The sequence below is a fragment of the Poecilia latipinna genome, unplaced genomic scaffold (assembly GCF_001443285.1).
Source record: "Poecilia latipinna isolate Pla-1442-1.1 unplaced genomic scaffold, P_latipinna-1.0 Scaffold197, whole genome shotgun sequence".
NCBI lineage: Eukaryota > Metazoa > Chordata > Actinopteri > Cyprinodontiformes > Poeciliidae > Poecilia > Poecilia latipinna.
This window is the reverse complement of record NW_015112813.1, coordinates 582,337-596,615: the sequence shown is the minus strand read 5'-3', so window position 1 is coordinate 596,615 and position 14,279 is coordinate 582,337. Positions and strand designations below refer to the sequence as shown.

Genomic DNA, 14,279 nt, shown 5'->3' with positions numbered 1-14,279 from the left:
ACGATACGGGATTGATTTCTGCTTTCACTTATTGCCAATATTTAACCACTCCACTTCTGGTCCTTTATCTGTGTGTCAGTCACTGGAGTTCCATGTCAAGGGGTTCACACATTGAACAGCCACAACAATAGCATTAGTATGTAATTTGCACTGAGCAGGAAACACTCTCAGACAATTTTTTTTTCTCCTCACCAAACACATGAACATTCAACAAAGTGTATCTTTAACACTGATTCTAGCAGACAAATGACCACTTTTGGAGTTTAAACTTGTTAAAAGGTCCTACCTGTACTAGCAAAATGGAAATAATCTCTATTACTTGGTTTCCATGTATTTTCCAAGTTAGTAGACCACATTTTTCTGGGCTAATGTGTTGAATATTCACACTTTGGTTTATAAGGTATTTGTTCATGGATAAATACAAAGGTGATTGTGAACTCTTGCTACACAGTGGAACCTGCAGGCTGCGAGGAAGGATGGATGGAAAGTCAAATGGATGGATGGATGGATGGATGGATGGACTGATGGGTGAACAAAAAAGGGATGAATGAATGGATACAACACATATGGATGGATGGACAACCAGATGGATGGGATCAATGGAAGAAGAAATAAAGTCTAGAATTACAACCAATTGTCTTTACTCTATTCCAACATATAGCTTGACATGGAAACCTATTTTTTTATCTCCAGCATTATTAGGCTGTTTTAAAGCTACGTAAGAACTCTGGTACTCAGAATTAAAATAATTGGAAACTGAACTGCACTTCAGAATGAAAACAAGTTCAAGATTGTTTTACCAAAGAAGGCTCCTCAGGCTCTGGGGTGTGAGGTGAGGCGTCTGGGGAGGAGGGACAGCTCCGGTCACTGGCATTGGTCACGTCCCCATCTGCCAGGGCCTCAAACGAAGGCAATCCGTCCTCATCCACCGGGATGCTGTCCAGGGTCTCTGTAAGCACTGCCAGTAAGTTGGCCTCATTTTCTTCATCTATCTTCTTAGAAAGGGGGAAAAGGAAGAAGGCAGGGACAAAACACAGAAAGACAAGAAATATAGGGCATGTTAGTCAAGAGAAGTTGCATCTATTTTTTATTTTTATTTTTTTTCTTTAGAGTGGGGTAAGGGGATTGGTTGCACGCACTTAGGCTTTCACTGTTAATATCTTTTGCAACAGCTGCTTTATTCTGGCAGGATTCAGAGCAACAAAATCTCCCTGCGTGCATGTGATTCAAGTGTGTCCTCATATTTTAAGCAAGCAGCTTACTGGACCAAAATAATATGTCCAAGAGAGAAACCTTTACTGGGGAACGGCAGAAAGAAGATGGGGTTTTGGTTCTGGTCTAGAGAGCGTTAGTGGTGCAAAGGAACAAATGAGCAAAAGTGATCCCCACTCTTTCTAGAAAATACAGAATTGGATTAGCACAAAGTTGCAAGCGACCTTCTAATGCTAAACAAACGACGTTAAGCTTAAACCGCTTTGACAGTAGAATACTTAAGGAATTACCATTAATGTTTCTCAAATATAAAGCTTTTTTTTTTTTGTCACTCTTATCTGCTTTGATCAAGGGCGTATCCAGAATGATTTTAAAAGGTGTGGCCAGGTGGGGAACAGTGATAAGCATCAAAACTGAAAGCCAATAAAATTTAATCGTTTTTATATTTCCATGATGAATGTTAGAGTGGGGAATTATTCTTGATACATACTGTGCTACAGAGAATGAAAGGAGCCTGCATTAGGCTATTCAGTTAAATTGACATAACGTATATCTGTCGACCTCCATCTCTCATGGAACACAATGGATTTGGACAAGCTGGTCACTTTTTTTTTTTAAAAATCTCTCAGTTAAGTCAGGAGCCAAAGCTCTCAAACCTTCTCAGTTGCCACTGTTAGTACGTAGTAACCCAGTAGAGGTTTAGGTACCAACCATACTTTTAGCACGTTTTTGTTTACATCAAACAGAAAGTACTCAAAGGAGAAATTCAGTGGAGAATATTTCAGTAATCCCAGAGCAGTATTTACTGAACTAGTCCTCGTTATGAAAGGTCTGAAAACCACTGGAATACACAAAGGCTGATATTTGCAATAAGTTTAGCTCATCCTCAATTTGAGATGCTAAAGAAAGATTAAAATGTCAACTTCGAATCTTTTAAACCAGTCCGTTCTAAAGCAATTAGAGTTAAACACACTCATGTTGGAAAACTGCCTGTGGTTCTACTATAAACTATCATTTCTAGAATGACTATAAATACATGCTGTTATTTAGAGACCTTAAAGATAAACTGGAATCGGCTAAAGCGAATATTGACATATAACATTGGCGTCTAGCCAGCAATGGCCCACTGTGATGGGGTGGCTACTGCCTTCCTACCCAACACTCACCCCTCTCTGGTGCAACAAACACATAACATCAATTTCATCATTACAGCATGATTATTAGTTAACAGCTTAGATTGTGATGAATGTGAAACTGACTCTTATCAAGTCGATGCTGCAGAATAAGAAATATAAGACAGAAAATGTGCAAAATATGCAGATTCCTATTAACAGTGACAGGAGTGGAGCTTGTTTGAAAGTAGAGTGAGTGTGTTTGCGTGTGTGTGTGTGTGTGTGTGTGTGTGTGTGTGTGTGTGCATTGCCCCATCCTGTTTACAACCAGTGCAAGTTCCAGGGCCACAATCACCCAGGGGGTTGGGGTGAGGGGGAGGGGAGAGACTTCAAGAGAATGGAAAGATAAACAGTATTTTTGCCCTGGGACGTTCCGTTGTCAGCTGTATAGGAACAAATCCCTTTATGCAGGATTATCGTCACTCGTGATGACTTGTGGCCATCGCTACGCCACAGGGAAAGGTGGGGCAGCAGGTCCTCAGACGCAAAATCAGAATCTTACAAAGCAGCACTAAGGCGATGTTACTAATCAGAAAGCAGGCTAAGTTATACACACATCTTTACTCCTCTCTGTATTGCTTAACATGGTTATTCAGAAGCTCATTGAGCAAATCTTTTCCTAACAACGTAAACAGTCAGTTATTATTAAAAAATGATAGACAGGACATATTTCACAGAGATAACATGGTGTACTGGGGCGATGCTGCATTGGCAAGCTAATGCCTTGCAGGAAATTGCTCTGTATGAGGTGGCATGCTGTTTAATTACTTGCAAGAAGCTTTAAAATTCACTGTGCTGGAACACAGTGCTACTGAATCCCTCACCGTTTCTCCCGCTTCCCAAATCATTACCTGAGCACTAAGCGAGCCGGTATTACCCGCTGATAAAGGCCCGGGCCTCGGCTTAGTCCAAACAGACATCCTAGTGTGAGGAATAAAAATTTAGGATCATTTTAGATGATCACAAATGGGTCTTTAATGAGCCAGCCATCTGTTTAGCCCGTACTCATCAACCATCCAATCAACTGCGTATTTAGGTGCAGCTTTATCCACCTCTTTCATCCTATTTAAACCTATAAATCTGCATTCTACAAAAAAAAAAAAAAAAAATGCAGTCACATTAAAAGCTGGGGTGTGTACGCTTCAGTATGCCACGCTTTTAGGAAGGAGCTGAGCAATTTGTACAGGCTGTGGCTGGCTCAAATGTTTTTTTTTTTTTTTTTAGCTCAATCCTGTTTGAAAAACCTCCACCAAATTTGCAGGCTCCCACAGGCACCGTGTATCCCCGAAAGATAACTCGGAAGGGACTCTCATATTCAGAGAGACACGCTTGTAAAAAGCCTGAGTTGAGATGATCAGGCGGCAGCGCGCTCGCTGTTGCTCTCGTGGAGGCACTCGCGGGGCCAAGTGGGGATTTGAGAAACTGGGGTAAGGAGCAAACCACAGTGATAGTTTCTACCCAAGAGAGAAAATGATCTAATACCTATGTCCAGCTTAGGGACCACAACGTACAGTTTCGAACCAAATTCGGTACGCTTCCAATAAGCAATCTGTAATTTCTTTGGCATTGGGTTGAAAAAAAAAAACAAAAACCCAAAACAAACAAACAAGCAAACAAAAAAAAAAACCCGACAGAATAACCTGCCAACCAGCTGACGTCCATTCATATTGATCACTACAGCAGCAGCTGCTGAGAGGAAGAGAGGAAAGGACAAACAAAGAGCGGAGAGGGAAAAAAAAATTGTCTCTCTGGAAGCACTTTCTTGGCCATCTCGGCTTAATGGACCCCACAGAATTAAAGAGATCTTAACAATCCTGGGCTAATTGTGGGATCACTATATATTAACCCTGCTTCAATTCTAAAGGGTGCCATTTTGAAGTAGTTTTACTCCAAATGCCTCAATTAGCCATAAAACACACTGGCAAAAGCTGGCAAAAAAAAAAAAAACAATAAAAAAAACTCATCCCCCAGCACCACCACCACCCAATCTTCCCCCACCTCAGAGAGAAAAGAAAGCCAACCCCAGTTTGTTCATTATTAGGTGAAGCCCTTTTGTTATCTGGCAGCCTGTCTTTGAGATTGCCCTTGCCTTTTACTCTTTTATTGGGTCCTACAGCACAGCATTGTGTTCTAGGAGATTCTATTCATAGGGCTGATAATGGAAGGTGAAGGTGATGTTTTAGCGCACACTCACTTTCTGAACACGGAGATAAAACAGCAAAATTAGACCTACTTATAATTTTTTGGGGGGGAATTCCAATCCTCTGAGCAAACTCAACAATTTTTTCCACCTACCATTTGTGCATTAAAAAAATGGTGAAAAATGATCCCAGATGTTGTTCAGCACACAGACCCTTATCACCGAGCGAGACTCCAAACGTGACAGACATGTCTAACGTGGAACGGCAAAGAATTTCCCTGATGTTTATTTATCAATAGCTCTCCCATTGTGCACAGCCTTGGAAAAAGTTTTTGATGTGCTTGAGCTTTTTCTACGTATCGTCACGTTGCAGTCACAGACTTCAGTCCATTTATTGGAAATTTCGTGTGACGAATCCAAACCAGGTAATCATAACTCTGGCAGGGAAGTTCATCTTCCAGATTGGCCGTGATCCTAAGCGTATAGCAATGGAGAAACTGTTGGAAACGTGAAAACTGTGGTTTGCACATGATCTCCATCTAGTCTGAGCGCGAGCAGTGTTGCAATGACACTGAGTGAGTACATGTGATGGTTTATGAGTTGGTCTACCACAAAAAAACCTATAATTAAACTATATTCAAGGTTGTGCTTTTAACATGACATTTGTGGAAAAAAAGTTCAACGTATACGAGCGCTTTTTCGAGGCACTTTACATTTGCTTAATCAACCACAAATCTGCGCACCACCCATATATTTATGCGTTGCAAATGACCTTGTTCTGCGCCCGCTCAGTTTCTATTTCCGCTCCTCCTTGTTCCTTCAGATTTCCAAGATTAAGAGGTTAAGCAACAAGTCAGACCTTCTAATAAGGGGCACAATCAAAAAAAAAAAAAATCTGGTGGGGGCTTGGGGGGGTCACGTGTGTGTGCGGCAAATGGGGCACAAGTATCAAGTCATCACAGCTTTACTCTGCCAAGACAAGCAGCCCTGGATTTGATAAACAAATAATGTCATTCTGTGTTATTACCCTCGGCCCCCTGATTTCAGAGGAAATAAATCAACGTCAGCCGTGCTGTTAAGGCGTTAGTCAGGCCTGACACGTCGGCCGGTCACACAGGCACAACATATGGCGGCGAGGAAGGAGGGAGGAGATGGAAAGTGGGAGGAGAAGGGGTGAGGTACGGCACGATGCGTGGCGGAGAGACAAATCATGGCAGCCGCCAGAGACGTCTGGTCATTTAGCATGAGCTTACTGAGATGGAGAGAGGGTGATTATGGCCTATGCGGGGCGGTGAAACCATACATAACACTGTTAAGTTTTTTTCTGAGTGCGAATGTGCCTACTTGCGTGTGTATATATATGTGTGTGTGTGTGTGTGTGTGACAAAGAGAGAGACAGCGGTGGAACAATCTAAGACTGTTCCAAATCATAAAACTAAATGTTAAACCTCCATCGTGGTGAATGGCTCACAGGATGTAAATGTGAGCTGGGGACTCTTGTCATTTTCCTTGTGACTCTAAAGCCAATAGAGCATCTATTTTTTAAAGTGATTTCCTAAGTAAATGATCCTTTGGACAGACTTTCTACGTTCTGGACACACCAGTCACAACACTGGTGGGGAAACGAGTAGCTTTACACGAACAGAACAGAAATCCTTCCTTGAAGTAACCATTGGCTTTTCAAGCAGCTGTGTTTAGCTGCACATCTTTCGCATTTTAAGCCAATGATCAAACTGTCGCTGATCATTAACTTTGTGTTGTTTTTGCCATAGAAAGTACCCCTGCCTCAGTGCTTTTCTGTTGTTTCTTTGACAGACACAACTAACTATGCAGCTTTAGCGGTCAATGCCCTTTTTATGCTCTTTCTGGTAATCTTTTCAATACAAACTAGTCTTGGACCAATGTTGTGGGGTTGTTTATCTGTTCTCTTTATTTTCTCGATGTCCATCTGGTTGAAGCAGATGGAAATGCGTACCTCGCTTGAGTCTGCTGTACACTGTGAAAAAAAACTAACTGAATTTTACCATATTTATATAGTGAAATTCTGGGAACCACAACTGTCGGTATTTTGTCGTAAACTAGAGACATTTTTTTTACAGTGTATATTTTTTTCCCAGTGAGAGGGAGAAGTCTCTCTCCAATTGCGAGATGAGCTTGCTCACCAAGAACGATCGTCTCAAAGTCGACAACTCAATGGAATCAACTTAAACTATGTTTTCTTTCTGGACTGGAATATGACTGGGTTGCATTCAAAAGAACTGGATTAACTTAAATCGACTTTAAACTCAGATTCTGAATGACCTGATATGGATAAAGTATATTGAGATTCCATCTGTGGTGAAGTGGAACTATCAAAATAAACTTCATTCAGTTTGAAATTTCAACAGTTTCACATCCGTTTTCTCGCATTTGCCAGAAGTTGCCAGCTTCAAATCCAGGTACAATAATCTCCGTTTGAAAATTGATGTAGGTCATAAATCAATGGGACGATGACTGGAATTGTCAATGACGACTGGGACATGTGGCTGCAGATCTCCTGTGGGAAACATTTGGGATTGTTACAGCATGGTGAGATGAGCTGACAAGGGAAAAGAGGGAGGAAAATGATGCGAGAGTGAGCCGAGGGGAGAAGGAGAACTGTTGTTGCGCTTGCTGACACAGGCCAGATCCAACTGAGACACCTACTCAAGGGATGTTGGCAATGCTGCTCTCTCTAGTTTTCATTTAACCAGTGACAAACCACCTGAACTCTGTCACCAGTCTGCTGAGATCTGGAGAAACTACCACAGATGCCTTTCTTTTCTATGTGACAAAAATTGTCCAGTTGCTTTTGAGGCTTTTTACAGACAGAACCAAGGAGATTAGAATCTATGGAAGTAGATTAAGGATGGGGTGTATAGATCCATGAAAAAAAAACAAGAAAAAAAACTAACTTCTGACCAAACAGAGAATAAATCACCTGCAGTAGTCTTCGTAGGAACACATGTTATCAGACAGCTTATCCAAATAGCTGATAAGCTCACAGGTTGTTGTATATCCTGGTCAGATCTCTCGATCTAGACTCCCTGTCCAAGATGCTGTTGTTTTCCTCTTCCAGCCATTTCACAGATGGTCCAAGCAACCGTTTGCTAACACCAACCAAATCACACAGCATCATAATGACTGGACACGCTCTCCTTTTGTTTTGGCAGCCACTTCCCAATCGGCTTGGCATGAGGAAACCCTGATTGCTGTGATTGCTCCGACTGTGGCTCGCTCTGACGGCCACAGCAGGAGGGGTGAGGAAAAACAGAGATTTGGAGTCTCAAATAAAGAATATTCAGCTAGATGCAGAGTTGGGATGAGGAATGGTGCTTCCCTCTGCTTCTCCCACCCCCTCCATACCCCCCACTTTCCTAATGGCATGCAAATAGCTATTTGCTTAAGTCGGCAGCTCTGAATGTGCACTTCTAAGCAAGGGGCCTTTGAACCGACTGTTACACTGCTGATAATGTGTCGGGAGAACACAGGGCGGGGGGACAGATTAAGCCCAGAGAGAAAGAAAGAGAGGAAAAATAAAAATAGAGCACAGCGATGGTTTCTGCTGTCCATCTTTTTTTTGCAACATTTTCTGGCCAGCTCGCCGGTCTGTCATTAGCGGCCAAGTGTAGCTATCCATAAAACAATTACACACGGACACACACAGAGAAAGGCTGGTCATTTTGATTTTGACATTTACATAGATCTCCTACAGGACTAAAATGGACCAGAATTTCTCGCTATTATCTGCAGCTGACACCACTTCCACACTCACACACATACACACACACGCACACGAGCGCAGATACCTGCACAATGCGGCTCCTGACCTTTCGGGCTCTGCCAAACTCATTGAGGGTTCGCAGTGTTTCATTTGTCAAAGTAATGTCTTTCTCGGAGCGTTGCCAATGTGAGGGAAAACCCGGACGAAGTGGACAAGACACAGCGGTCGATGGCGCTTCAGACAATAGACACATAAAGGGCTCTTTCTTTCTGCATCACCATTTCAATAAACACTTTTACCGGCTTGTACATTTTGACTCTGGGACTTGCTATACAAATTCAAGTCAATTTGATTCCTTTATATCGAATTTGTTCCTCGGTGCTTTCTGGATCCAGACAGGAGACGGCGGCGGCGCCTTTCCTTGCACATCTTCAAATGCCATCTGTTTCCTGGATTCTCGTGGCTGAACAAAGAGTCGGCTTCACAAGAACTTTTGCGCAAATAGGGACGCACGCGTTGTTGCACAGAGAAAGAAGAACATGAAAGGAACAGTAGACATAAGTCGATGCAATCCCTGCTCGACTACATGAGGCAGGGGTACTATGAGAACAGACGAAGGAGCCTCTCTCTGCAGTTGTGCTTTGCTGAACGTCGAGACCTGAATTCTGCCATAATCTGGGATCCATTTGGATATTTTGCCTTTATGAGGAAAAGGTTTGCTTTTTACAGCTTCCAACTTATACGCCACGGCTCCGCACCCTGCGGGGACACTTGATGACAAGTGTCAAACACTCAAAATCCCTTCCACTTTGAGCACTGAGGTTTTTATTGAGCAGATCCTGCTGGACTGAGAGTGGTCTTCTGGAAGGACAATAATCAACAAGTAATTTGAGAGATTTCCTGAGTTGAACACCATTGATGAGGTCCTCAACTCCACAAAGAAAGAAACAATGCTAACAACTGCGCAGACTTCTAGAAACTAAAACAAATATATTTTTACAATCCAACTAGTTTCTGCATCCATCGCGACAGAAACTCATCGAAAACCTTCTTTATTGTTATATTATGTATAATAATGTGTTTATAAATTAATGCTTTCTGGTTCAAAGTGAAAGTAATGTTTTTTTTATCTCTCTGGTGTGAGAACATACCCATGAAAGCTTTCACTTTAGCCTTCAGGAGCTACTGATTAGGGGCAAGTGAGTCATCCAAGCATCAACTCTCTCATGCAGCAGCAGAGCCTAAGAGAGCCTCTTGAACTATTTGAGGCCGTTACGGACTTAAATGCTTCAGGAGAGGGGGTGAGGGGATAAGCTGGAGATAGAGGCATACAGTCCACATTATGAAGCTCAAATAAGATGAGTATTGTTTTTGTTTTTTTGTTTTGTTTTGTTTGTTTTTTGGGAGTAATTTAGTCCTTCTTGTGCACAGTTCTGGACTGTCATGAGCAAACGGGCAGCAAGATCAATGTAAATCATAAAAATTGATTATTAAACATTAATTTCACTTTTAACTTCCTCCAACTAAACCTACTTATAATTGCCAAATACTTTTAAATATATGTTTCTTTTTATTCTACTCCCTACAAAAACAACACAATTAGAGGTGCACCGATATGAAAATGCGAGACGCGATATTTTTGCTGCTGTGATGGCCGATAACCAAATTTGACCAATAGTATCCAGATTTCTGATATTGAATCTCTGCTTCAGATAAACATCCCAACAATACTGCACTGCAACGCTATCACACGCCCAAACAAATACCACATGGCAAGGTGGAAGTAAACATTGGCTGATATTGGCCCAGTTTTACCACTGGGACAGATATCGGCCGATACCAACGCATGGTGCGTCTCTAGCCACAACATTTCTAGTCAAAGTGACTTCTTATACCTTAATCTGCATTACTACACTCAGTGGAAACCATCTTAGCACTACTGCAGAAGCTGATATCTCAGTTCTTCTTATCATCACCATTGGATATGCAGCCAATCAGCACCAAGGAAAATATATAGTCCTCCAGGACTGGCTGCTTTGGGAGAATGCCGGTAGCATGACAAGTAGCACTGCGCCTAGCTATTTCAGGTTCCCAAGCTAATTTTTCTTTTAAATATTTCAGCTATGTTCAACAAAGAACATCTGTTAATAGGTGGATCTGCAAATATGCATTAAAGCATCATAAACAACAAAAAATGCAAAAGTATCAATTTCAAGCACACTTGGAAGCACAGTTGTGCTAACCGCTTGAGATGAAGTTAGTTTCGCAATTTCATACAGCAGTTAAAAAAAATAGGAATACTTCTCTGTTTTGTTAAGAATCTAGTCAGAATTTGATTACATATACTGATCAAACCTGAACTTGCTTAGAGAAAATCAAGTGTGAAAAAAGACATAAACTAAACATTTCCATAGCTCTCTTGGCTTTAGGAACATCTTCAAATAAGACAAGCCCCCAAAACAAACGACAACGTTGAGACCAAGACTGGTACATTCCACTGAATACTAAATGTTTAAACTACATTTAGCTTTTCCCATAAAAAAAAAAAAATAATAATAATTTTGATTTCATCTCGTCTTGTGATTGGAATTTCATTTATTGTCTTGCCTCGTGAGTCGGCTTCATCCTTACCCCTCTGCTCTGTTATAATAAAAGGTTTCTGGAAAATGTATTGGGTATTCTCAGAATATGACAGAGTACTGGAAAAGAAAGCCTGGTCAGTGCTTCTTAATCACTGCCACGGCACACGCACGCACACACACACATGCACGCAAGCACACGAGTGGGATTGATGTGTATTTTACTCCAAAAAGACTGTGCTTCACCATGAAGAACTGAACCCTCTGACAGAGAGCTCCACTTAACTCTCCCCTTTCCTCACAGCATAATTTCACCGGACTGTGATTGTTTTCAAAAGACAAGTTACGGCTTTCACCGTGGCCTTTTTACACCTTCCTGCAGCTTTTCTTTGTATCGGTGTGTTTCATCTTCCAGCCGACGCCACCCATCTTTCCGATGCATTGGGAGCACTGCGTGACAGCATTCTAGGAACTGTTTTTTTTTTTTTGTTTTTTTTTCCGTGCTATTAAATAATTCATGGAAGGCGAGTCTTACTGCTCAGCGTCATTACAGCATGTATGCGTTTGTGCCGAGCATTAGTTGTACTGCTGCGGTGGTGCTGGTGGTGGCGAGGAAGGGGGGGATTATTGGCTTAGTGTTTTGGCCAGGTTAAATTGAAACAGGCCTGAAAGGCTCTTAGTGGAGATTACCCTAGGTACTAAAAATAATAATTTTGTCCTGACTCCCACCCTCCCACCCCCCTGTGCCCCCCCCCACACACACACAAGCAAATAACGTCTAGCCAGAGACGCATCTGATCTTTGTATCAGTTACGTAAAGGCACACACGATAATGCAGAAGTTGGCGGCTCCAGTCCGATGACAGGGAATGGTATTCACCGAGGGGGGGCATGGGGATCAGCTGGGGCAGCAACACCAAACATGCATCAATCAGCAGCAGAGGCCCGCTGGGATCAAATGTGTGAGGGAACAAGACAGGCAGCCAAACAGCAACCGTCAGACTCAGAAATGTTTCCTTGCTTCTTTTCCAAACATTCCCCGGAGGTTCAGGGGATCTTTTTTGTTTTCTTTCTTTTTTTTTTGGCCACATCCAACTCTCTGTTTACTATCTTCTTATTCCTCCCCCCTCCAATTCTTCCTTCTTCCTTCCAGCCGTCCTTTCCAGAAGCGACATTTGTGGGCCAGAATATATTTGTTTAGCCTCTGCCGCTCCAAACTTCCCATCAGCCAAGAACAAATGCTTTGCCTCGGGAGCGGGAAGACAGAGAGAACGGAGGGAGACGAGAGCCCACAGCAGGTTGGGAGCTCTTGTTGTGGAGTGGATCTGACAGACGCTCCGAGATGACACGGGCTTGGACAGCCCACGTCTTGCATCCCTCGCTACTATACATCTGCGCCCATTTGTCTACACTTCCCTCTCATTTGTGCATCCCAAAACAGCATGGCTGCTGGTCTGAAAGCCGGGCTTGACAGTGATGGAGGATTTCCTCCATCAGACAGTGCAAACAATGCATCAGTGCAGTAAAAAAGTCTGCGGGGAACCTGAGATCAGGAAAGTATGGCGTATTCTAATAAGACTCACTTGAGAAAATGATATTATACAGTAGAATATGATAATTCATACACCCTTTTGCTGGAGCGGTGAACTGGTGCGGGTGGCGCACTCTCAAATGTCAGCATAAATTTGCAAAATGAGCGCGAGCGGCGTGCAGCAGGGGAGTGGAAGCGGGGACAGGAAGGGGTTTCTGCCGGTTGCATGTGTGTTTTTTAGAAGTGTGTGTGTGTGTGTGTGTGTGTGTGTGTATGTGTGTGCCTCTTTCAGCTCACAGGAGTATGTCGCCAACAAGTGTTTGAGCTAATCTACGCCTGCTTGTCTCTACAAGAGAGGCAGGAATGCTGGAGGAAAAACGTTCATCCCAGCTTGTTCTACCACAACCAGCAAGCTCGGTTAATCAATCCACCCTGGGACAGTTCCATTAAAACCACCTCCAGAAGAAAACACTCTACGTGTCTTCACTCTGTATGAATTCACAACACATAGACCCCGTAGTTAAAGTTCATGCTTAATGTTTCTGCTCTGGACAGTTATTTACAGATGACTGATGATTATTGACCAGAGAATGAGAAGTAGGAGGCGACTCATGATGTTCTTGTGTGAAACATGCACTGAAAGCAGAACACGTAGAGGTTTTCAAGTCAAAGTAACTGCCTGGCCACACATTCTGTGTCTAAACTTTAACTGGGCCATTCCATCTCATGATTCCACTTTGATTTAAGGTTGTTTTTTTTTGTTGTTTTTTTTATAATTCTGGTTGTGCTTAAGGTCGTTGTTCTGCTTGATGTCCCATATTTTTTATTATTTTGTTTTCAGTGTTACCCTGTTTTCAACTCCATTCATCTTCCCCAATACTGTAAGCAGTTACTCTGTCCCTACTGGAAGAAAGCACTCACACATCATGATGCTGCCACCACCATGTTTCACAGTAGGGATGCTGTGTTCAGGTATCGTTTAGGCTGCAGTGCTTGTTTTCTCCCACTCACTGCATTTTTGCATACAGGTCAAAAACAAAACAAAAAAAACAAATCCAAGTTTGTTCTCATCTGATTAGAACAGTTTCTACTACGTTTCCCGTAGATGTTTGGTGGAAAACTGAAAATAGAACTGTCCCAACTTGTAATTGTTTTGAATGCCTCAATAGGTCTGTAGCCGTGTAATACTCTCTGAAAAGAGCTGAACTTCCCATCGCTGACGGATATTGTTAAATAATCTAAAGTTGCTTTTCTTTCCTCCTCAACTTCAACCCTGAACTGTTTACTACATCTCTACTGCACATCAAGAATTTTACACCACTTTAGTTATTCGTTATTCTCAATTTTCTTCACACAAGAATAGTGTTGTTGGTGAATTATTTTTGCACCACAATTTCCCTTGTCATCTTGTCTTTGTATAATTGCTGCTTTAAGACGGTAACAGACTTTTTTGTCTTTTCCCTTAAAGCTAAGTGTTAGCTTTAACTTTTGGGTGCAGATAATATGGAATTATACAAAAGTAAGACACCTGGAGTGTTATTGAGTGCAGGTACGATGCAAACTGCTTATAACCTCTTAAGAGAACCTTATTTAAAAAAAAAAAACCTGACTATCCCTTTAAGCCTGCGAGCTTCTGGGCAATAAGGCGCAACTAAACCTAGACAAAGCCTGGTAATGCTGTTTGAAAGCTGATTCAATCACCACATCCTGAAAATGACATAAACAAGATAATAAAAAAAAACACACCAACATATGTGCGCTCACATTTTAACACTCAGTATGGCTAATATCAGTGTAATGCTTTAAGCTTCGGCATCTTATTTTACTACTTCCTAAGCTCACAACCTTTTACTTCCAATCCGCAGGCTTTGGGTTTGGTTGGCTAACGTCCAAGCCTCTCCTCG

The 14,279-nt window shown here is 42.1% G+C and overlaps 1 protein-coding gene across 7 annotated transcripts in view; it reads right to left on the bottom strand.

Moving 5' to 3' along the window:
* Nucleotides 1-14,279, bottom strand: part of ppargc1a (peroxisome proliferator-activated receptor gamma, coactivator 1 alpha) — a 377,178-nt gene that overhangs the window by 24,764 nt on the left and 338,135 nt on the right. For 4 of the 7 annotated variants that reach the window (XM_015031006.1, XM_015031007.1, XM_015031010.1 and 1 more), the window contains exon 3: nucleotides 801-995. In XM_015031006.1, coding sequence (XP_014886492.1) covers nucleotides 801-995 — 195 coding nt within the window. The remainder of the gene's footprint in view (nucleotides 1-800; nucleotides 996-14,279) is intronic. The other 3 variants (XM_015031009.1, XM_015031013.1, XM_015031005.1) reach the window with 1 other exon arrangement.